Raw genomic sequence first — 22,996 nt, forward strand, 5'->3', positions numbered from 1 at the left:
TAGCAAAAACATTTTGTTAACTCTCAGTTAATGGAATTCAAGCCTGAAGCACTGGATTCAAACTGGAAAACCAATTGCAATTGCACATGTTTTCATTAAATCCAGGTTAATTCACTAAATTTATGCAACTTCTGGATAAGCTTGGTGAACTATATAGTCTGAAACATCCAGGTTTTTAGATAATTACCTTTTTGTGTTTTCTAAGGTATTGTCTTAGGTGGAAAATAGGCTCAGATTAAATAATTTATTATTAAAAATCATGAATGCTAGAACTAAATGCCTGCCACATGAAGTTCTCAGAGTGTTTTGTGGAAAGACTATAATGCTTTATTTCAAACAGTGAGATTGCAAGAAACAGAGTTTCTGTGTCATTGAAGAGAAGAAGCAATTGCAGAATCAAAGCTAGAACGTAGGTCTCCATACATTAAATTCTGTGCTTTAACCATTAAACCACAGGATAGCTCCAGGATAGCTTGCAGGCCTTACATCTGCCTCCTTCTCATGTTATATAGGGAATACTACTACCCTATTCACTACCCTATTGATAGTGAATATTCTAGAAATATTTCAAATTCCATTTAGTGAAGAGAGATTGAGAAGAAAATCCAAAGGAAAGTAATAGCTATTGAATTGTATTACACCTATATCCCAGAGCAACAAATCTTACTATTTTTCCTCATTTGAACCTCATTCATGAGAGTTTCGTTGTTAACTTGATCCAGATGACAGATCAAAGCATAGTTCCCTATTGCCACCTTGCTAAAATATTTTTTAAAAGACAGTTTTAATATTATAGTTTTACAGTTACAGATTGCTGTTAAGCTATTTAGTCTGTTACCAGTCAATCAAAGACTTTCATTTCACTTCAGTATATCCTTACTTAAACTCAACAGAATTTTTAGGAGGACAAGAAATATCTGTCAGGTTTTTTTACAGTGCTAGATCATAAATTCTTTGGTAAGTGGGTTAAAAATTCAGTTACACATACCATTCATGACCTTGACAGCTTAGCAAATAATGATAATGAATGATCAAAGACGACTGTTTCAGGCCCTGAGGGTTAATATACCTGTGCACCTAGATTTAAGTTGCTTTTAATTCCTTGATCATTCCTTTATTTCAAAATGGATGCAGTATTTATTGAATGTAGTCAATAAATTTAAAGGAGAAAAATCTGAGGACATTGTTTAGGCTTGAACTAATAAGGCCATACATGGTCTGTAGGAGAAGCAGTTAATTAATTGTTGCATTTTACAAGTTAACATGTTTTTCTTCTCTGGTATAAATCCAAATTAAGACCTGCTCCTTCTCAGGTGTGGGCCTATTGTTCACCAGGCATTTTCAGAAAAAAACTGTTGTAAGAGCTGTAGCTGTGTAAATTTTGGGAAATCCTGTTTTCAAGTTTGAAGGAAAAATGTGAATAAAACTTTGACCTATGCAATATAACTATTTCAGATTAGAAGTGCAGGGTGACACATGATGCACATCACATACAGTGCAGTTTAAATGCATGTACGATCATCACTCTAATTTTCATTAATTGTGTATTTAGAGTTTCCGGACCATCCAGAAAAGTCATATTGAATAATCTGTTGTGTTCAAAAGTAATATAAGAGAAGATCCTGGATGTTCTTGAATAGGAAATTTTCAGGTATGCCAAGGGTGTTGCAGGAAATGATGGTGTTGCCACATCAGTATGTGGTATCAGAATGTGTTGATGTGGACCCAGACCATGAGGATTTACTGCCTGTCTGATGAAGCAGCGTCCTAACACGTGTATGTGCTGTGTAGCTTAAATGTAGGTGTAGGGGTGTGAAGCCCTGGGGTCCTGAACAAATTCCAGTGTGGTTAATTAATTTCTTTCTCAAATAAAAATATAACTGGCATTTCAAAGCCTTCTAAAGGTTAAAAGTTAGCAAGGGGAGCAAACAAAAGTAACGTTACAGATTCTTGTTTAGGAGGATGTGAAAAGGATTGTATTGTTCCTCATAATGGGCTTACTTTTGTTCTTTCCTCCAGAAATCCTCCAGTGCATCCTCCTCAAAAGTCTTGCTTCTAAAAGTTTGAAATTATACCATGTTTGTACTTCTTAATCAAAACTAAGCATGCCTGGAAAATTCAGTTCAGTGTGGAAGTACAGTGTTCTAGCAGTAGCTGAAGCAAAGACAAACAGAACCTCAAAATCATATTTGTTGTTGTTGTGAAGAGCTAACAAACAAAACCAAAAAGCTTTTAGAAATAATATTTTGTGAAGTATTTAGCATCATTTAAAGAAATTAATGACAGTCACAAGTCATGTAAAAGTTTGGATGGTTTGATGGTCACTTGAGTGGAAAAGAAGTTCTCATTTCACATTTCTAATGTATTTTGCTTCCAGAACAGACAGACTAAAGGAGGGCTACTAGAGCATTAACATTTCTTTGTGCACATTTTACTGCAATCTGGCATTCAAAAGGAAGAAACATTAGAAGTAGTTTATTTATATTTCAGCACCAAATTAGAAAGATGACATCATACATTTACAGTTCTTATCCCATGACATGCCTAATCCCCAACACCTCATTACAGAGGACACTTTTAGGATTGCATATATCATCTTGTTTAACTTTTGCATTCTTTTATGGAATACAGTTGAAAGGTAGGAAATTTAAGGCTGTTCATTGATAAGAAAATAAACTAATAAAAGGTTAGGAGCTTCCCTAAAGAGGCAGGGTATTACAGTGTTTACAGTAAGTGGCTTATTATTTGTCTATTAATTCTCCATCTTTTCCACTCTTTTGTTAAGAAGGTCTTCCTCTTTCAATCTAAAGACAAACAGACCAACTATGATGGTTCAGATTGAGATAGTCATTTTAGAAAAATTAGTAGACATTCATAGCTGAAATTCATACAGCTGTATGCTTCCAGCTTCTTGTCTGGGGGGAGAAAATGAAATATTTTCAACTGTGCAGGTTCCTCTTATTCTGTAGCACACTGAGAAGATGTTGTTTCAGTGCTATGGAGATGCTCAGAAAGTCTGACAGTGCACATCTAATCTGTGATTTTTTCCTGTATCTTGTTGTTGTGAATGCCTAAAGTTTTGGGTTTGGGTTGGTTGGTTGTTTTCACTTGAACTGAGTAGAGCTCCCCTCCTGTAAAGTAGTATTCTATGATCCTTCGAATGGACATCGTGTGAAGTGCTATGACATTGCATTGTGACAATTGAAAAAAAATTAATTGCTGAAAAGACACATTTCCTGTGATTCTGTGGTTAATAGTTTTCCTTGCATTAACTTTTACTAACTTCAAATATTATGTAATATGAATATTGTTTGCTTTTGTTTCCCCCAAATACCTTTTCAACTTTAGCAAAAAACTTTAAAATTGGGAAATTTAGTAGCAATCTCTGAGTTTTACATTTCAGATATACCTACCAGTGAAATTTTCCAAACAGAGTTTTTGATATAGGATTGTTGTCATAGGAAAATCAAATTCCAGCAGTCTTGGAAGTAAATTTACAAGATACTAGCTATGGGACACTAGCTGTCTCATGGGCACTTTGAATTGGAAGCCAATTAGACCTGTTAATAAAGGAACAAATGCTCATTAGTTTGAGCAAAGTCCTGGGCCAGTGTGTTTAGCCAGCATCCTCATCTGTGTTTCCATACATCCTACTGCCTTGGAGCATGACATGAAGTATGTTAAGGCTGCTATCTTTCCTTCAGTTAACTGTGTGATATTAATTGTGTATGTCTCTAGTTGATTATTTTTATTTTGGGAGAGGTTTTTCAGAGTTGACAACATTTTCTTCTGGACTTCGTTAGTGGAAAATTAAGTGAAACTCAATTGCAGTTTAATAGGTTTGCCTATGACAATCTTCAGTGCAACTAAGACAAAAAAAACAAGGACTGTATCCACTGATATCAGACAATTGGTAGTGAGATATTTTTGGTGTTATGAGCAAGGTTTGAATTATTCCAGTCCATGTATTTCATGGCATGGAATAATTGTAATAGCGATAAAGGGCAGTGATGTATCTTGTTATCTCATGGTGACAGAGATTTTATTATCTGTACACAGCTGTAGTTGAAGTGTTGATCTCTTTTTCAAGATCTGTATCTAAGACATTACTTCCATTCAGTAATGTGTCAAGCTTCATAATCACTTATTTCTCTAAGTGCCTCTGTGTCTATCAGTTAGTTTTCAGATTCATTTCACATACAGTTTAGCAGGGTGATCCTGGTGTACAATTAAAGCCAAAGCAGAACTTTTAGCATAACTATTCATGATTGTTGTGTACCTGCTAACCGCCAACTTTATTTGAAGTACACTTACTAGTTCTTTCAGAGAGATTTAAAAAGTTAATTGCTAAGACATAATATTAGACTGGAAAAAAATAGGAAACTGTTCTAAATAAATTTAGAAAGCTGAATGTTGTTCGTGCTTCAAACATAACGTCCTTGATCATTTACTTTTCTGACTTTTTTTGTGCAATTCTACAGATGTGAAAGCTGAAACAGAGGATTTGTTCACATACTTTATTTTTCTATTTCTGTTCCCTTTTCTTTGTGAGTCAGCAGCCTGGATTTCAAAAAAATAGGAGAGCCAAGATCTTCCTAAAACTCTGACTCCTGTTAGAGTAATATGTTCAACATGTAATAGAATTGTCTTCCTTTACATCTTAAACAGACACAAAACAGAATGAAACTGATGGCAGATAACTATGATGATGACCATCACCACTACCACCACCATCACCACCACCACCATCATCGATCTCCTGGGAGGCCACAACACTCCAACCACAGACCCTCTCCAGATCAGGTTGGTCACCTCGTTTTTCACTTCTAGGTTTTATAATTTTGTTATTTTGCTCTGTCAAGATAAAATAAATTTTCCAAAGAATTAATACAGCAAGTGATGTGTTCTTTGAACTGAAGCTAATAGCTCTGGTATTTAATTACATCCCTGAAATAGTTTAAAATTTTGGCTTTTTGTCTGGTGCCTTTATCTGGAGTAGGAAAAAGAGTCTATATACACAAGTAACTAATCCTCAAATAGAGAACCTTGAGAAAGAATTAAGCATTGCTTTTATATGACAAGTCATTGTTTGATGCTAAAATAGGTTATAAGTTCATAGTGTCTGGGTAGCAATAAAAGGCAAAAAAATTGATGAAGTTGTAATGGGAATTTAGTTAGAATGTATGATAGACTACCTAATTGGGAATAGGAAGCAAAGAAGCTAAAGATGCCTTTTTTAGAATGACCAATAGAATCGTACTAAAGACAGAAACTGGTAAGTATGAGAAAACTCAGTTTCTTGGATAGCAACTCAAAAAAAACAACAACCCCAAAACCTGAACAGCACAACACAGAATCCTTTGAATTCTTGGAACATGTTAAGAACAATTTTTCTGTCAGAAAGGGGAGAAGGATATTAAGTACTTGCTGTCTTGGTTTAGTTCTGTTTCTGATTAACAGAGATAAGTTGGCTGAGTTTATAAAAGAAGGAAAAGTTATCTGGAAATGTCTGTGTTTAAAAAAAAGTTTGGACTTTATGTAAGGGCTAGAATGAAAAAACAGAATTAAGAGAAGTGAAAAAACAGGTAACAACCTCCGCAGTGTTACTGAAACCCAGACACTGGTTTCAACTACTTCAAGAAACCTGAACCTGTGAAAAAAACTTGAGGGACAAGACAATATATGAGAACAAACATCTAGTCAAGGAGGTGCTTTTCAATGCATGGTAACAGGTTAATCAGGGAAAAGAATAGATAAGGAGCATAATGAAAGTCTGTATCATAACATCTTCAAGAACGTAAAGACATTATATGAATGATGGGAATAGGTACGTGATTAAAGATAGAACAGATACAATACTAGATATTTTACTAGTACTAGAACTCTCAGTTTTACTCTGTGTTATTCATGATTATACTGAACAATCCCATGCAGGATATAGGAGATCCTTGGAGCCTCGAGGAAGGCAAAGCTTTTCTCATCTTTATAAATAACATATGGGGATTTATGAGTCACTTTATTTTAGACCCTGGAAAGTTATGGAACAAATTATTATTAATCATTGAATCAATAGAAAGCCAGTACTCTTTTTATTGTTCATTTTCAGTAGCTGGGTGTGTGCATCAGACCATGTGACCTTATCTATCTGTCCATCTCAGTGGATATCAGCCCACTTTATACTTGCTTCATCCTTACCCTGTTTTCATCATCATCAACTGGTGGTTCCTATCCTAGACCAGATAAACTATTTTTCTGCCTTACATTCTTCAAGATAGGAGGTCATTTATCACTGCTCACTTTGTTCTAACACTTTTCCTATGTGATGGTTTTGGGCCACTCTCTAAAACAGAACGCTGGTCTAGCATTCCCACCCTATATTTATTATGCTTCTATTTGTCAAGCAAATCTGATTTCCTTTGATAAGGTTTTGTGGCTAAAGAAGAAAATGGTAGCTGCAACATACTTTGAATTCATAATGCCTTTAACACTGTCCCACCATATATTTGTAAATACAAATAAATACATCATTTTGTAATGTAATTAACAAGTAATGTAAAATGAATTAGAGTAATAAAAGCTGTAACTGTAAATAATCTTCTTATTTAAATAATTATGAAATCATCATGACGTGGGTGAGCAACTGATACAAACAATGTGCCACAGGCAAATATTCTGTTTCTCATTGTCAGACAATGGGGCCAGTTACAGAAGGGTTCCAAAAGAGATCTGTCCTTTATCTGCTTCTGTGGAGTATTGTTTTAGAGATTTTTTCAGTGGTGAAGTAGAGAAACCATTAATGTTGTTGATCTTGAATCAAGCTGTAAGAAGTTCCGTAGCATAGTAGGAGCAGTTAAACTGCTTAAAAAGTTCCTCCAGTCTTCATAAACTGGAGAAAATCTAGAATCAGTAATTTGAAATTTGGTCAAGATGAGTTTCTTTACAAGGGAGAAGTCATGTGCACTGATGAGGTAATAGCATGGAAAAAGGGATCTAAATTGCACAATGGAATACCATTGCAATTAAGTTGGATCTAATTCTGGGATAGGTATAATGCTGGAAAAGAAGCAGGAAGCAATTATTCTATTCTTTTGAGCACTGGTGAGACCTCATCTGAAAGGCTCTGTAGGTTTTGATCAGCATGCTTTAAGGAACACAGACAAATTAGAAGGGGACAAAAGGAGAGCAACAAGAATGATAGAAGTTTTAGAGAACATGACCTGTGAGGAAGGCTTAAAGAACATGGTTTGTTTAGTCTAGAGAGTACCAAAAGGGAGACATAAGTCTTCTAATACATAAAATGTTGTTGTAAAGGAGACGATGATCAATTGTATTCCAGTGCCCAGTGGAGAAAGAGTAGGAGCAGTAAATTTAATTTTGCCAAGAATAACTAGGTTAGTTATTAAAAAGAAAACTTTTTCACTTTGAGTCTAATGAATCTGTAAGTGGAAAGAAACCGTGGACATTCTTTCATATACATGTAATGGAAGGTCTTTTCTTGAAGATTTTTAAGAACAGGTTAGATGAATATAACTTTATTTCACCTCATGTTGGACTTGGAATAGGTGTTCTCCTGAAGGGCTCCCTAAGTTTCCACAGACTCTGTGAACCATGGGTTAGACCAGCATATGTTTACTTGCAAAGCAAGCAAATAGGAGATGCATAGCAAAATCCTTGAGAACAGCACAGACAAGGATAATCATGAGTGAACTCTAGTCATTTCTTTATCCTATATTTTTTAGTAGTGGGTTTATTTTTTCTTTCCTTTCTGTGTTGTATTTACCATTCTGTATGACATTCGTTTGTGCAGCAATTTGAGAACAGAACAAACTGAAAAAGATAATAACATTGCAAATCATCAGAGGAGATTTTTAATTTTGTAAGGTGACAAGGAAGTTGTGCATATTGTAACATAAATGCCAGTTAATTTAGTGAATGCTAGGGAGGAGTTCTGAAAGTTTTCTCACAACTTCTGGGGAGTTATAGTTGAACGTGCAGTGTTAGTCTTGAAACTTTTCTAATTTCTGTAGATAATACTGGATTCTCTAATTTACATGCTACATTTCTGTAGAGAAATACCTGCATGTTGTTATGTATGTCTGTACTTGATTTCATATCCTGCCATGGGCAGCATGTGGCAGCATGGCTCTAGAGTAGTGAAGGAATAGGCTCTCTGACTTCTCTTGAAGGACTACTTGAACACCTTTTTCTCAGATGTTATGGAGGTGTTTAGGTCTTCTGGCTGCTGCTAAGGAGCAAAATCAAGTTTCCAGGCACTTCTTGCCTTTATTCCCTCTTTTTGCTCTTCTGTTTAGGGAGAGGCGTAGATTGGTGACCTTTTTTGCCCTTGTATATCCTTGTCTTTCCTAAACTCTGGTGAAGCTGTAAGAAAGCTTCACAAACAGTAGGAAGACTCCAACTGTCCTCTGCCCATACACATGGTCATGTTACAGTGAGCCATGATGTGATCCCTGGTTATGTTGGTGTATCTGATTTTATCATGTGAATAAATATATGGAGGTTGAGTGCTGCCATGTTATTGGCATTGCAATAGTAACCATTTTTACTAGTCTTTAAAAAACTTGGGAAAAAAAGATAATTTTGTGCTTTGCACAAAAAAAAAAAAAAACCAAAACAACACAACAATTTATTCTCTTCAGTTTTAGCTTAAGAGTTGGCAATCTTTCTTAAATTCCACCTGGAAACATTTTGGCAGTGTGTATCCTGAAATGTGGGTGTAATACTCCTAGCATGAAAATGAGCTTAATAAGCATTCTGTACTAGCTTCAGTTTCCAAGGAGTTGTAATATGGAGCCCCTTGTAGAGTGCATTACAGTAATCTAGTCTGGATCATTGTATCCAAGATCTATCTGGAACAAAAAAACCCCCATGGCTAAATAAATTTGAACTTCCAGATTTAGAAGATGTCCTTCCTCATAGCTGAGACTTCATCACAAAACCTGTTGCCCAGCTCCATATCTCTCATATTTCTCACCTCTACATACTTACTGTTTTTCCTCAAAACCTTTTTGTCTTGGCCTCAGTTGCCCACATTGTCATTCCATTTTCTTCCTTATATGGAAAATGTCTTGAAGGAAGTGCCTGTCTGTGTCACACAAGTGACTGTGTGCTCTTGAAGCAAATTGCTGTAACTGTTGGAACTTGTTAGGAATCAGCACATTTGTATTCCCTGTCACAGCTGCCTTCCTGCACTGCAGCCCTTCTGTCACCTTTATCCTTTCAGTATCAGAACAGGACTGCACATTAATAATCAACAGGGAATTCTGCCTTGCTAACCACCAGTCTGGTCAAACTGAGACATCTTCTTACCTTTGGGTTTTAATCTCAGGAACCTCTCTGCCTCTCCCTGTTTGTTTCCTCTTCTGAGTTCCAGGCTCTAGTCACCCATATTCACTTACTAATAATTTCTGTGGGCATTTGACATTCCTGCTCAAAATCCTTACAGTCCTTAGCCTACTGGCACATATGGCAGATCTGTAGCTCGGGGATGTTCTCCACATAACAAATAGCATTCCTTTGCCATCACCCAGGACATTCTTCTTCAAACTCACGAGAACTTTGCCATGTGGTTGAAGGTCCTAAGTGCAGTTCCTTCCTTCCTACATAGTAAAAAACTGTAATTGATTATTTAAATTAGAAGCAGAATCTCTAGATGAAAACGGGACTTAAAAAGAAGTGGAGGCAATCTATGACATGTATGTGGCTCAGATATACTTAGGTTGGTCTGATGCCTTTCTTAGTAGGAAATTAGACTATTTGAGAACTTGATTCTGCATCCACACAGTGGAAGACTGAAAGTATAACATCCAAAGAATTTTCATACTTTAAGACTTTATTGCCAGACCTGATTATTATAAGAACTATCCAATCTTCTTACTTCCCATAGTACTTGGGGCTTTTAAAGACATAAAATGTACAGTGTTTCTAATCTCCTAAGAGTTTACTGAATTCCCAAGTTGTGGTGGATTCAAAGCTGAACCCTTTGCTCTGTGGTCACCAAGGCTACAAATATATTTTAATTTTGTTTTATGATGAGAGATTATCTTCTCATAAAAAAGAATCTGATTTTTAGAAAAATGTGAATATCAGAGGGCGTGCCATAAGGCTTTAGGAGCTGGCTGGTTTCCAAAAAGTTGGCCCTATTCTTAGAAGCTGTAATTGGGGATGGAATGTCACATGGTGTCTAAGCATGTAAAAAGATGTCCTTTTACATCTTTTAATCCTGTCTGGCTACATAGAGATTTTGTTCCTACTTAAAACATTTTTGATGGTCCTTCTACAAGGTAGTGGTGTTTAGAAGTAATTTGACACAAACTCACCAACAAGTTTTTCATTGCTCTGAGATCTCAGCAAGGAGGCCTAAAAGGTGGTTCAAGGTCTCTGAACTATCCTCTTATCTAAAGGAAAAGTCCTCCTTATCAGGACAGTGATGGGACAGGACTTTCTCTCCAGTCACAAAGCCAGCTATAACAGAGCTGGCCTGTAGCTGTCTTAGTATTACATACATGCAGTTTTAAAACAGGCTTTTTGAAAGTATGCTGGTAAATTCATTCGAGAAATGAAATCACATGCAGTGATGCATGAAACTTGACAACAAACTGACGGTTGCCAAGGAATTTTAGTATGCCACTACAAACTAAGTTTTTGAAGAAGACCATGTGCTCTCAAAAAATTTGTTTATTCTTTTGTATAGTGGTGACTGGTCTTGGCAACAGGTCTTTGTTCATCAGCTGGAACTGCTAAATGTCCTTGGAGTTGCTGAAAGATGATATGTGAAAAACTCTGAGCAGGTCAGATGGGATTTTGTTTGGGGTGGATGACTTTGAATCAGAACCACAGGACAGTCAAGCGACGATTATTATTTTAGTGTCTGGATCCTGATCTACAAATCACTGTATTGATCCATATGTAATTGTAGGGGAAAGGAGAGCATGCTACTTTGTGTATTTTGGCAGCTCTGGCTGTTAGCATAATGCCTTACACTGGAAAATTGCCAACCTCCAACTCGTGAATAGGCCTCAGGAATATTGAAATTTAGATTTTTCCTTTAAAAAAAGCCAAACAACAAAACAACACAAAACCAAACAACACATCCTAAAATCTGGACAAACTTAAACCATAACAGATTATTTTAGCTAATGCAAATAAACATGGTTATTTGAAAAGCATACAATTCTTCAAACTCCTTGTGTCTGTGAGTAGAAAGTTCAATCAGAGCAGAAGTTTAGTACCTGGAAAGCTGAAATATCTTGTTGGGAGTTTTCTGCATCTTTGAGAATTTGTCTTTCAGGACAGAGAAACAAAATAAAAAGACAGGGGAAAACCCAAAGCACCAGTGAAATTGTCATATAGAGTGATATGATATAGCTGTTTTATGGAGTAAATTGGAAATATTGGCTTCCTCCCTGACCCAGGTTTTGTTTAATATTCTGTGTGTTTCTTTATCCTGTGTGTTTACACATTGTATTTGGGCAGGTGTGAGCTTGCTCTTGTCTGTTCACTAAATGTACGTGAACTTGTTCTGCTGGTGCCTCAAGCTGCAAGGAAATACGCAATTGCATTAGCACAGAGCTGAGCCTGCACTAAGCTCATTGGAGTCACATGGATTTATTTGATTTAGGAATTTGGGCAGGGCAAGGTTTGCTTGTCGGTACGTTCAGTATAAACAATCCCAGGCATATCCACTGGAAATAACTAGTATTGTGCTGAATTAATGAGTGTTTCGAGAACTCAAGAGTGCAGTGCAAATTAGTCATATAAATGCTTTCAAATTTTTAAGTATTTCCTCTAGTTTTTCATCTTTGCTACACATATTATTCTTCTGGAACAAAGAACTTGTGATTCGTATCACCCATTGTTCAGACTTGTTGAACTGAATGCAGTAAAATCCTATTTGTATCATGGTCACCTTTAAAACATCAATTTTCCAATTAAATTGTATGCAGTTATCATAGCTGTATTGTTTATTAGAAACATACTACCAAGTGGCAAATTGTTCTCTTCTAATGAGGATGTAATTTTTGTCTAAGCATTTCCCAAAAGTCAGAAAGTCTTATCATGTCATTATTTCAGTAGATACAGAGAATTTTTCCTGCCTCTGACACCTGAGTATTTCTGTCTACCCTCAAAAGAAAACTGAAATAGTCTTCCACAGGGGCTTGCCTACATTTTGTGGTTAATAAGAGTGATTTCAAATCTAAGGATTATTTTAAGTCACGTTTTACTTGTGATGGAAGAAAAGAAGGTGCCTTGAAATCTGGAAGATCTGCTCTGAATTTGAATTTCTCTTTCAGGGATACTCCATTTCTGGATTTTGATATGCTGCCATTTTGCAGTTACAAACATTGTTCACTACTCAAGATTTGTCACTGAAAGTAAAAGCCAATAGAAATTTGTAATATTTCTTAATTCCTTTGTTATTCCTCTTAATTGTAATTATATTGTAGGCAGATTATTTTTCTTATACCTTTCAATTATGCTAAATTTGAAATTTATTAAAATACCAGCTGAACCTGACCTGTATTAAAAGCAAGAAGTAGAAAATAGCTTTTGCTCTCTATGATACTCCAGGAGATGGATTTTGTATATTGAAAAGTTATACCTCTCCTGTGCTTACAGAAATGAATTTATTTTATGTTTTGAGGTTTAATGAATGTGATATAAATGTATACACACTGCTCAGTGTGTATATTTATATATATCTATATTTATATGTTAGATTTGCAGTCTTTTCCACATATGGAAGAATTTTTTGAGATCATGTTTAGCTATAGAAACCTCTCCCCCTCACTTCCCCTGAATGTGTGTGTTATAATATACAACACATATAGAGGTTTACATTTATCTTATATTTCTTAGTAGAAAAATTATCTGCCACCATCATAGTCTAAAATAGGTCTTCAGACCAGCTGAAAGAGCCAAAAATGCATTTCTGGGAGACAGTAACTTGATAACAAAAGTTGCATATCTGGCACTGGTTACTTAAGTGAGATAACATGTCACAGGCTTTCACTACAAAGGGGACCATAAATTTTTGCATTGCAAATCTGATTTCACGGACCACTTCTTGTAAGAAGCATTGAGTTTCCGCTTCATCTAGTGATAAAACTTTAGAATGCATGAGTATCTGATGAAACATCTTACTCCTGTTAATGCTAGTCTGGGTGTTGTAAAGTAAATGGTCAGAAACAACCTTTCACTTACCCCCATCTCCAGTATTTCTGATGGATTTTAACCTTACTATATACAAATAGAACAAATGGTGAGATGGGCTTTATGGTCATTTTCATAGCTGGGTGATGCATGGTTACTTGTGACCCTTTCTGTTATGGATAGCTATGAAAATAGACCTCTGACATAGATACAAATTGCTGAAGCAATTTTTAAGATTTATTCAACTTTTTGAATATACAAATGAAACATAAAGACCTTCTAAAACTCTATACTCCGAAGACTTAAATGAATCCACTGTTAATCTTCCTGCTTTCTAGTTATAGGCTCAGTTCTTCAAATCATTCATGCACAAAACTCTTCTGTGGTCAATTATTGTGCGTATGGAGAGTTTAGGAGATTAGTCTTCAGATATGTTTGCTCCTAGAAACTGAGTAGCAGGTAAAAGTCTCTCTAAGCTCTGAAAGATTCTGATTTTAGACTAAGTTCTTGATTTGAATGAAATGTCATTGCTTAGCAGGTAGATTTCTTTGTAACAAGGGGAAATCATTATTTGTAAAGGTAGGTATTTGCTGTAAGTAGGACAGTCTCACAGTTCAGAGCCAGAAGTTACATGTTTAATGACCCATTAGTAGCCACAGATAACAAGGAGAGTAACTTAAATCAGTCATCAGAAAGTTAGTTGAAGAGATGAGCAGGTTATCGGTAGATTTATTTAACCCAAGTTAAGACATTAATTCTTAGCATGCAACACATGAAAGGGAAATGTGATGAGCCTTGTCAGGAAGGGTCTTCTATTGTGGGAAGAGAGCCAGAAAAGCTTAACTCATCAAGTGTTTAATGTTGCCTGTGTTGCAAAAGCTTTTGGCTAAAAGGAGATTAGGATTTTTTTTTTTCCTGAAGAATGGATTTTAAAAAGATACTTGCATGCCACAAAAATGAGGAGTATTGTGCTGTAACCAAATTTTATACACATATTTTTATGAGTTGACCTTATAGTAGTGCATTTTTTGCAGCGTGTGCACCTATGTTAGGATTTTAGTTCTGATCAAGAATGCAGATTTGAATCAAATCCTCCTCATCATTCTCACTTCCTGCACTAGGGTTCATATCCAAAAGTGTTGGAGTGGGCACCTCAAATTCCTTTTTGATTGAACTTAAATGGAAGATACATTCCAGGAGGTCCTCCAGCACAGTGAAATTGCTAAAGGGAATTCAGTCTCAGGGATAAGGCTAAATTAATCCAGAATACCCCCCAAGGTGGGTGTATTGTACAGAGGCCAACCCTCAGTACCAATTGTATTGGCTGTAGATCTGTTGCTCTTCCAAGACACTGCTGAATACAACCTGCTGCAGCTATTCCATGTTCACCAGTAATCCAGAGTGTGCCATGTGCGGAATGACTGATGATTCCTGGCATCTGATTATTAAAATTTTCTAGATTACCTAATCATGTAGACCATGATTAGAGTTCTCCTTTGTTTCTAACCCGCTGGGTAATGTAGCCCCTGTTATCTGAAAGCCACGGTCTCAAATGTACTCCCGAAACTGATGAGCCTTTATAGAATTGATGGCTGAGAAATGTGCCTGCAAAGCTTGCACTGAGATCCACTCCAGTAATAAAACAGAAGATGTCTTTATACAAACCTTCTACATCTGTGTGCAGTGTTTTCCAAGCATTGTTCTTTAAATTCCTCGTTTTGCTACCTTGAAGCCAGTTTTGAGGTTTTAATGTTAGGTTTTGTGGCAATTGGATCAGAATAGTAAATGATATTTAGTAACAGTATTTAGCAGATACTTATTTTTAAGATGGGAAGCAAATATGAGAAGTAGCAGCACAGAAAAACAGAAAAAAGGACTAGGAAAAAGATGAAATAAAATCAACAAATTTATAATCTATTAATAGCCTGTGTACAAAGGCTTTGATACTATTTGAGATTATACCACTGTACTATAAATATATGTCCAAATTAGATACTTGGACGTCAGTCCTAAAAATTCTGAGCATTCAATATTTTAACCACTTTGAATTGATAATGATTTTATAATAATTAAGTGTGAGTACTAATTTATTAATTCAGTTGGTATCTCTTTTTTCCTTTTATGCCTGTCAGGAATTGAGCTTTCACTTTGCAGTTTTTGTCATTGAATGCTGCTATTCTTGACCCTATAAACGAATGAAAGATCCAAGTTTAAAAGGCAGTTAATGTACACAAACATTAATCAAAAATTGCTTGATTACAGTTTATTGTTTGAAAGAGCCATAGATTAATGATTCTGTAGGATACACACTGATATGAAAAACTAAGCATACTTCTGGAAGACTCTGATCCAATATTAATACATGATAAGGCATAACTGCAGCTTTTATTTTGCTTCACAGTGTGTCAAGAATGGAAAAATAAGTAATGAACTTCATTTTTCCCAGAACTTCAGTGAAGAATTCTGTATTCCCATCATTATCTCTTTGCATTGAGGCACCAAACCTTAGCTTCTTGATGAACTTTATTCATGAACCCAGTTAAAGATACAATCCTGATTCTTATGTGCTTTTTATCCAGTGCTTTTGGGTAGCTGTTTCTGTCTAGTGGGGGCTTGGAAACAACCTGTCTGCATAACAGGAATAGTAAGTGGTCAATGAGTTCTTTTACTGTCCTTCAGAGAACTTGCCTTCTGGCTTGTGTTAAATTAGGAAGTGACAGCACATATCGTGAAATTACAATTCTTTGGTGTAATCCTACTGTTTACTGAAAAAGAGGGTTGATGTTCTCCAATATCTGTAGGAATTTTACTTTTCTCCTGAACTGTCATCAGGAACCAAGTGTTTTTAGGTCAGTGCATTACCTAGCATCAATATATGATGTATTCTGTATAGAGCTAATTTTTCTGACACTTTGTCATGTGGCACATAATGAAATGTCTTACAGAAATCTCAGCATATTATTTCAAAGCACTTGTCTTATCAAAAAGAGTCTCTATGTAATTGGAAAAGATAGAAAGTTCTTTTGGCAGGACCAGTACTCAATAAAGCGATGTTGATTGACGTTAACTGAGCTCCAGCTTTTAATTTATTGCTTAATGTATATCAGGATCAGTGTCAAACTATATAGTCTTTAATTTTCCCTAAAACTCTGTACAAATATTTGACAATATTTGATTTTTCTGCTCTTCTAGAACTCTGCCAAAAGGAGATCACACAAATAATTGAAGTGAAAATGAATGTCTGCCTATTAGAGGAATTACAATGCACTAAACAGCAAACCAGCTGTGCGTAGTTAGGAGGAGTCATTTGGAAATGCACTGAGTTGCCTGTTTTGTTGATTTTTGCTGTTTTTAAGGATATCACCAAAGATTAACCTAATGCATTCTGTTAGTGAAATAGGATCAAACTACTCAGTGGAAAAGAAATCCTTCGGTCTTTCTTCAACCTTTACTCTGGCAAAACTCTTGTCAACCTGAAAGTCAGTTCAATTAGCGTTACTAGGCCTGAGCAAGAGTGGCTCCTGTAGAATTCAGAGGGAATGACTTGTGTTTTCAGTGAGGCAAACCCAGCCCATTGGAAGTTTTGCAGAACCTGTCCCTTTGTTTCAAAAAATAAATAAGAATATTCAGGCCTCGCTGTGTCTTTGCTTTGTGGTGTATTTGTGCAGACCTTATAACTGAGATGTGTTCCAAGTTAACTGTAAAAAAATTTACCCACATTTCTTCTGTGTTAAATGATAGCTAAGTTTATAGTGGACTGTCAGATTTCTTTACTTAATTCAGCAACATGCAAGACATCTATCTTAACATCTGGTTTTTAATAACAGTTGACATCTGGGAGCTCTTTTTTATTCCAAGAATGGACTAAGAACAGTAGTGATACTGGCAGTGTATATTTTCAGGCTAAAATTCCTGTCTATTTCAATCATAATTAATTACCATTCATTTTATTTGGTTTTTAGATTTAATTAAGTGCCAGCAATATGTTACAACAGCTAACTTTCAAGGTTCTGAAACTGTAGAATGTATTTTTTTAATGTTTCTAAAATATTAATGGGTGAATCTAGAATGATATGATTTTATTTGGATTTGAAATGCTGAGTTAAATGAAAAAACACTGTGTTGTGCACCTCTATGTTCTAGAAGCTGAGTATCACATCATTTGGCACAGTAGACCTGTACGTAGAGGTAGCTCTGCACATACACATCTCTGTGTGTACAGATAAAAATCATGGTAAAATTGTAATCTTCAATAAATGTGTCCTGGGAAGAACATTTCACTCTTCTGATTTAGTTCATGTTTTTTTATTTTGTTCTGATTAACTTCAAGTTTATAATAAATGTGAAGAAAGGCTTTCTGCTTTCAGCTTATCTACTGTAAAATAACAGCTTTTAAAAACAATTTAAAAACAATTTCATGAAATTGTGACGAATTTTTGTGTTTACACTCTAAATAAATGAGTAATGCTAATGGTTCAAAAATGGAAAAAAAGGAGAAAAACTATCTAAGAGTATTTAACTATGTGCAGTGTTTGACATTTGTTACAAAGATAGAGTTAATTGATAATGTGATGGGAAAGTGTACCTTGCTAATGATAGTTTTTTTTATTATTCAGGAGTTCTGTATCTTTCACCCAAACAGAATGTAAGACAGTTTGATTACACTAATTACCTTACTTACTTATAAGATTTGATCTTTTCTTTGCTGTCAATGTTGTTTTGAATTGCGTGCAAATAAAAAATAGATAATTTTTTAATATTTAATCTTATAATCTACTTCCTACACACTTTTAACTAGGATGGAAAAACGTGTACGTCACTGTTGTTGTTGTTTTTTTGGTTGCTATAGATGTGAATTCTTGTATATGTAACACAACTTGTTCACTTGTTTTCACTGGCTTATGTTTAAAAAAAAAAAAGTCATATTTGTAACAGCCAAGAAAGTTGTATTTTATATACACCAAAGTAACTAACCTTTCCTTCTTTCTTTCCAATGCCAACACTTTCTCTGTGCATCTGCTAATGTCTGGCACGCAGGATGATGAGGAGGGTATATGGGCATAGCCGTTCCTATAAACCAAAGTTCCAGTTTTGTTTTGAGGGGTGAGAAACTCTCTTTTCTATCTTTTTCTATTTTTGTGTTTTAGTTTAAAATGCATGGAGCTGTGTGTTTTTTGACAGGTGTGTTTGTGAACCCACACGTGTGTTTGTGAAGATGTTTTTTCATATGCAATGAAAAATGAGAAACTGTGTCTAATGGTTTAATGGTCTAGTGGTTTAGTTTTTTTCATGAGTTATTGTGGCTGAAGGTGTAAGTAGGTACAAACCTTTAAAAGAAGTCTATTTGTATCTATTTGTATCTGTCTAAACAATTTTGTTTTTTCAATAGGTAAGAATTTCTTTAAACTAGTGTTAATTTGCTATATCATCTCAACAATCCCTGTAAGAACACTGTAATATTTTTGCAGAACATGTACGATACTTAGGAAAGCTTGCCACAGTTTAAGCATGGAATCTCACTGAAATAGAATTTATAATATTCATGGAAAAATGAGACTACCTCTTAAGCTGAAATGTTTTAATGAAATTTTAAAATAAGCAGCAGATTCTTAATGAGGAAAGTATAATCTCTCTATGCAATACAAGCTCTGTGCCTGGAACAGTGTGACAGAATAACATCCATGCAGCAATTTGATTGCGATAGTTAAGACTGCAAAGTGCAGCTTGTTTTGTTTGTCTCCCAATTATGAGTAAATACTGTATCTGTCATGGTGTGTCAGTTATTGTTTGATGCATATCCACTTGTTTGGTGCTTGCCTTTGAGGCTGAGGGTAATTTGTAGCTCATGATCACCGTGGTCTCAGTGTTGCTGAGACCATCAGGCTTGGTGGTTCTCTACTAGCAAATATTGCTTGCTGCTTCTTACAGGAACAGTTTTATTTGCTGCAATGGGCCTGTTCAAAGGAGCAAAATCAACTCACTAATCATAAGTAGAGATTATTGTGTTATTAAAGCTTCCATACTTTATATTGCTTTGGCCCCTGTCACCCCAAGTCAAAGACTTGTATGATTTGTTTCCAGTTGTGTTATAAGCCATGTTGTAAGTCCGTTGTTCTATTTAATATGAATAAAATCTTCAAAATATTTTTTGTTCTTATATGCTTACTTTTCGGAATAGTTGTGAAATGCAAGACTAGTGCAATCCATAATGAATAATTTGAATTTTGCTTTTTAAAGAAAATGTAAAAAATTCCATTACAGAGAACTTTAAGATTCAATAATTTTAAAATAAAATAATGGGCACTGTGATACCACGAACATTAAAAGAAAAGCAACCTTGGTTTATCAGAGTATAACTATAAATCTTTCTGGGTTTTGTGCTTTCTGATTCAGTCCTAAATGGCATGCTGGTACAGGTTGTGTGTATAGGTAACCTCTGTGTTTATGGACACACATGTTGCATGTGGTAACAGTAGGAAAGGATGTGACTCATATTCTAAATTTTTTCTAGTTTCATTCTTCTTTCCTGAAAATAAGCAGCCTGAGAAAGAATGTAGAATTGTTCTTTTTCACATAAAATGTAAAAAAGGTTTTGGGCTTTCTTAGGGTTTTAAGTAATTAGCAAGTTCTGTTAACTGCAACTGCATGGTATTTTAATAAATCTTTATGATTTTATTGAGAAGTAATGTAATTTTTGGCTGTTTGGCAGCATCATTCTTCTGTTTTGGGTGTGGAGAGCAGGTCTTGTTTATTTTCCAGGTCCGTATTTATTTCCAGTTTAGGAACAGACATTCCTCTCCCATGCCTTTGTTCAAATGCCAACATAGTTTATCTGCTATCGTCTTATATTAGACCTTTGACAAATAACTTGTTTGCTGTTTCTTTTCAAGGGGAGGATCTCTGCAAAGGTAGTTTAACAAACAGCTGGTAGCAGGCACAGCCAGTCCTGCAGACTGAACTCATAAGTAGACCTGTCCTTGTGGGTAGAACAGCCATGACTCTGTTGGAACTGCTATCCTTAGGTCAAAGTTCGTGTCACAGACCTCCTTCCCTATGAGAAAAAAATGATTTAGGTCCCAGACCTTTCCGAAACCACGTGGGAATACTAAATTTCCTCATATTCACTGTTAAGAGCTGTAAGTACATCTTACAAAATATGGACTTAAGAAAAAATAATGGATAAATGTCTCTATTGTGCAAAGGCTTGGGAGCAAACAGCTTGATTTGGCTGTGTGAGCACAGGAGTTTGCATTCTCCACTCTAATTATGTTTAAAAAGTTGTAAGTTAAAAATCAGGGAAGTCCCTTTAAACTTGACCGCTTTAGTGTTCAAATGCTGCACAGGAGTGACATGGAATGATGGTGGAGATGTAGAGTGGCAGGACAAGAATGTGTTGTGAGGTTAGAGAGAGCTAGTTATTAAGGATCAGACAAGGTGTTCAGGGAAATCTCACTGGCCAGCCAATTTAGTAGCAAATGTAGCTGCACGGCTTGAGTCTTGTTAGAAAGGGGATCTCTTTCCCTCTCCTCACACTTACAGTGGGAAAAAAAGAAAGAAAAGTGGAGGTGATGATACGTTTTAAGAATAAAGCCTATACAGCAGTCTGTCATGGGTAACTGAAGCCATGTGACCTTCAGCAAATATGTTTTGTGCCACAGCTGGGTGTGCAGGTAGAACACAAGTGCTTGTTTTGCCTTTCCAGTTCCTAGCACTGAAGTGCAGCAGACACTGGAAAAACAGCTGGGACTTCACCACACGCTGTCCATGTGTGCCTGCAAGAGAAATCAACACTTAAACCTGTTTGGACAGTATTTGTTTGTACAGTACAGTAGAATTTGTTCTTTGTCAGGTGTGAAGTAAATTGGATGTTTAAAAAGATGCTTAGGAGTGTTTTGGCAAATTTATTGTCTGCTATATCCTTAGAACAGGGTTACCTTCACACCTGAAACAAAGAACAACTGAAGCTTGTGCCTGGCAGCAAATGATGTCCAGTGCTTTTGCAAAGAGAATCATAAGGCTAGTCTGCTAAATTTGGATTTAGGAGCAGAACATAAAGTCTGTAATTTTAAAATTTTACCTTGGTAGACAGTCTGGAGGCATCAGTGTCATTCAGTAAAAAACTCCTTCAAAGCAGAAATTTCTACAGCATGGGCAAAAAAATATTGCTCAGGCAAATATAGTCACTGTTCATTTCTAACTATTGGATGTGTTCTATATGCTTCAGGGAGGAGGAGGCTGTTTTTAAACAAATGTGCCTAGCTTTGTCTTTGCTGAGATGTGGAAACAGTTCTCTTTCAAGATGCCCTTACTAATAGCAGTATAAAGCACACATTATATAGCCATTTTGCTATATAAGGATATGTTTAAAGACTTAACTATTAGCTATTGTTCTGCTTTTTGTTTTCATTATTTCAAGTCATGATTTTTGTAAATAATTTATATTTTTTTAATGTTTGGATATTCTGTTTAGCCTGTTTTGAAAAAAACATGCTAACTTTGAAATGAGCTTCAGGAGCATGCAAAGCAATGGAAAAATAAGGAGCGTGACTGTTTGCAGTGTTCATTTTAATTTTCTCATAGAGTGTATGAATACCAGCTCTATGTTTAATTAGCTAAATGGGTGTTGCTGCATTGACTGGAGACCCGGGGCATTTCTGATTTGTGAATTTTTAGGCATAATTGTTTTACTGCAACTTAGTTTTTGCTAAACAAAAGGAGGAACCTCCCAAGGAATGTTTGTTTTGCAAACCATGGACAGATCTGTGACTCGTCTTCATTCCTGTTAAATACTTTTGTTCATAGGAGAAGACATTTATACGTTTTGATTGCAAAATTTTGTATTAGTTAGAAAGTTACCTTTCTTTTCTTGTTAAAGATGTCATTACTACCACTAGTATTTCAAGGTATTAATTGCCCACTGCAGAAGACAGAGAGTTTTCATTAAAAGTAGGATTTTGTTTATCGAAGTCAATGAAAGCCCTGCTATTCATTTCAATTCTGTTCAGTTTTTACTGAGAGCAGTTTCTTTATTTTGATTGTTCCTATTCATAGTAGAAAAACATCTATTTACATAGACACATGTATTCTCAAAACGATTTGTATGAACTAGATTTCTTTTACTTTAAACTGACAGGCATTTATTTCACGTTATACATGGTATATATGAGACACCAAACCACGCTCGTGCCCAGCTGTGGAGCTGTATTGGACAAATTCAGCAGTTTTTTGTCTATCACTTGTATTTCAGCTGTGAGAGCCAGGCCATTCTACCTGAACTGAGGATTCATGTTCTTCACTGCAGGTGCAGGAGATGTTAAAAAAAAATTGGAAAATGTAGCCTATGAACTGAACTTTAAAGCTTTTGATGTAGTCAGTTTGAGGACAACAATCACAGGGCGTAAAATCATCAGTCATGCTCTTCTATAATCTTCCATAGTAAAAATAAATAACATACCAGAGCAATTTTTAACACTCTAGAAAGTGAGAAAAGGCAGACTGTGTTTTCACAGCTAATCTTAATTTCAAAATTTTATAGTTGCTCTGAGTAGTTAATCACTGATTTAACAGCTAAGCTGACGTCTTGAGGAACATAGTGAAAATCTGCTCTAAAGATACGAATTCAGTGATGAATTGCATTGTGTTGGATTTCACAAACTACAAATATTCCTGTCAATATGTGAAACTGCTATTTTGTCATTTGACTTGAAGACAGTTTCAGAGAGTTGGTTGTAAATGTAAGAATATGTGAATATGGAACTGCCTGCACAGCATTCTGCTTGGAAGCAGAAGTGCCACCTGACCTAATCAAAGGTCATATGACCTGAAC

General features: G+C 35.6%; 1 protein-coding gene across 9 annotated transcripts in view; it reads left to right on the forward strand.

Annotated features, from left to right (window-relative positions):
* ERC2 (ELKS/RAB6-interacting/CAST family member 2) overlaps window positions 1-22,996 on the forward strand; it is a 413,891-nt gene that overhangs the window by 287,316 nt on the left and 103,579 nt on the right. For all 9 annotated transcript variants that reach the window (XR_007628669.1, XR_007628670.1, XR_007628674.1 and 6 more), the window contains 2 exons: window positions 4,669-4,803; window positions 18,208-18,273. Coding sequence is in view for 1 of the 9 variants with exons in the window: in XM_050312867.1 (XP_050168824.1) it covers window positions 4,669-4,803; window positions 18,208-18,234 (162 nt within the window). In the remaining 8 variants the exon portion in view is untranslated. The remainder of the gene's footprint in view (window positions 1-4,668; window positions 4,804-18,207; window positions 18,274-22,996) is intronic.

The sequence above is a fragment of the Myiozetetes cayanensis genome, unplaced genomic scaffold (assembly GCF_022539395.1).
Source record: "Myiozetetes cayanensis isolate MyiCay16 unplaced genomic scaffold, myiCay2020 scf18, whole genome shotgun sequence".
Classification (NCBI taxonomy): domain Eukaryota; kingdom Metazoa; phylum Chordata; class Aves; order Passeriformes; family Tyrannidae; genus Myiozetetes; species Myiozetetes cayanensis.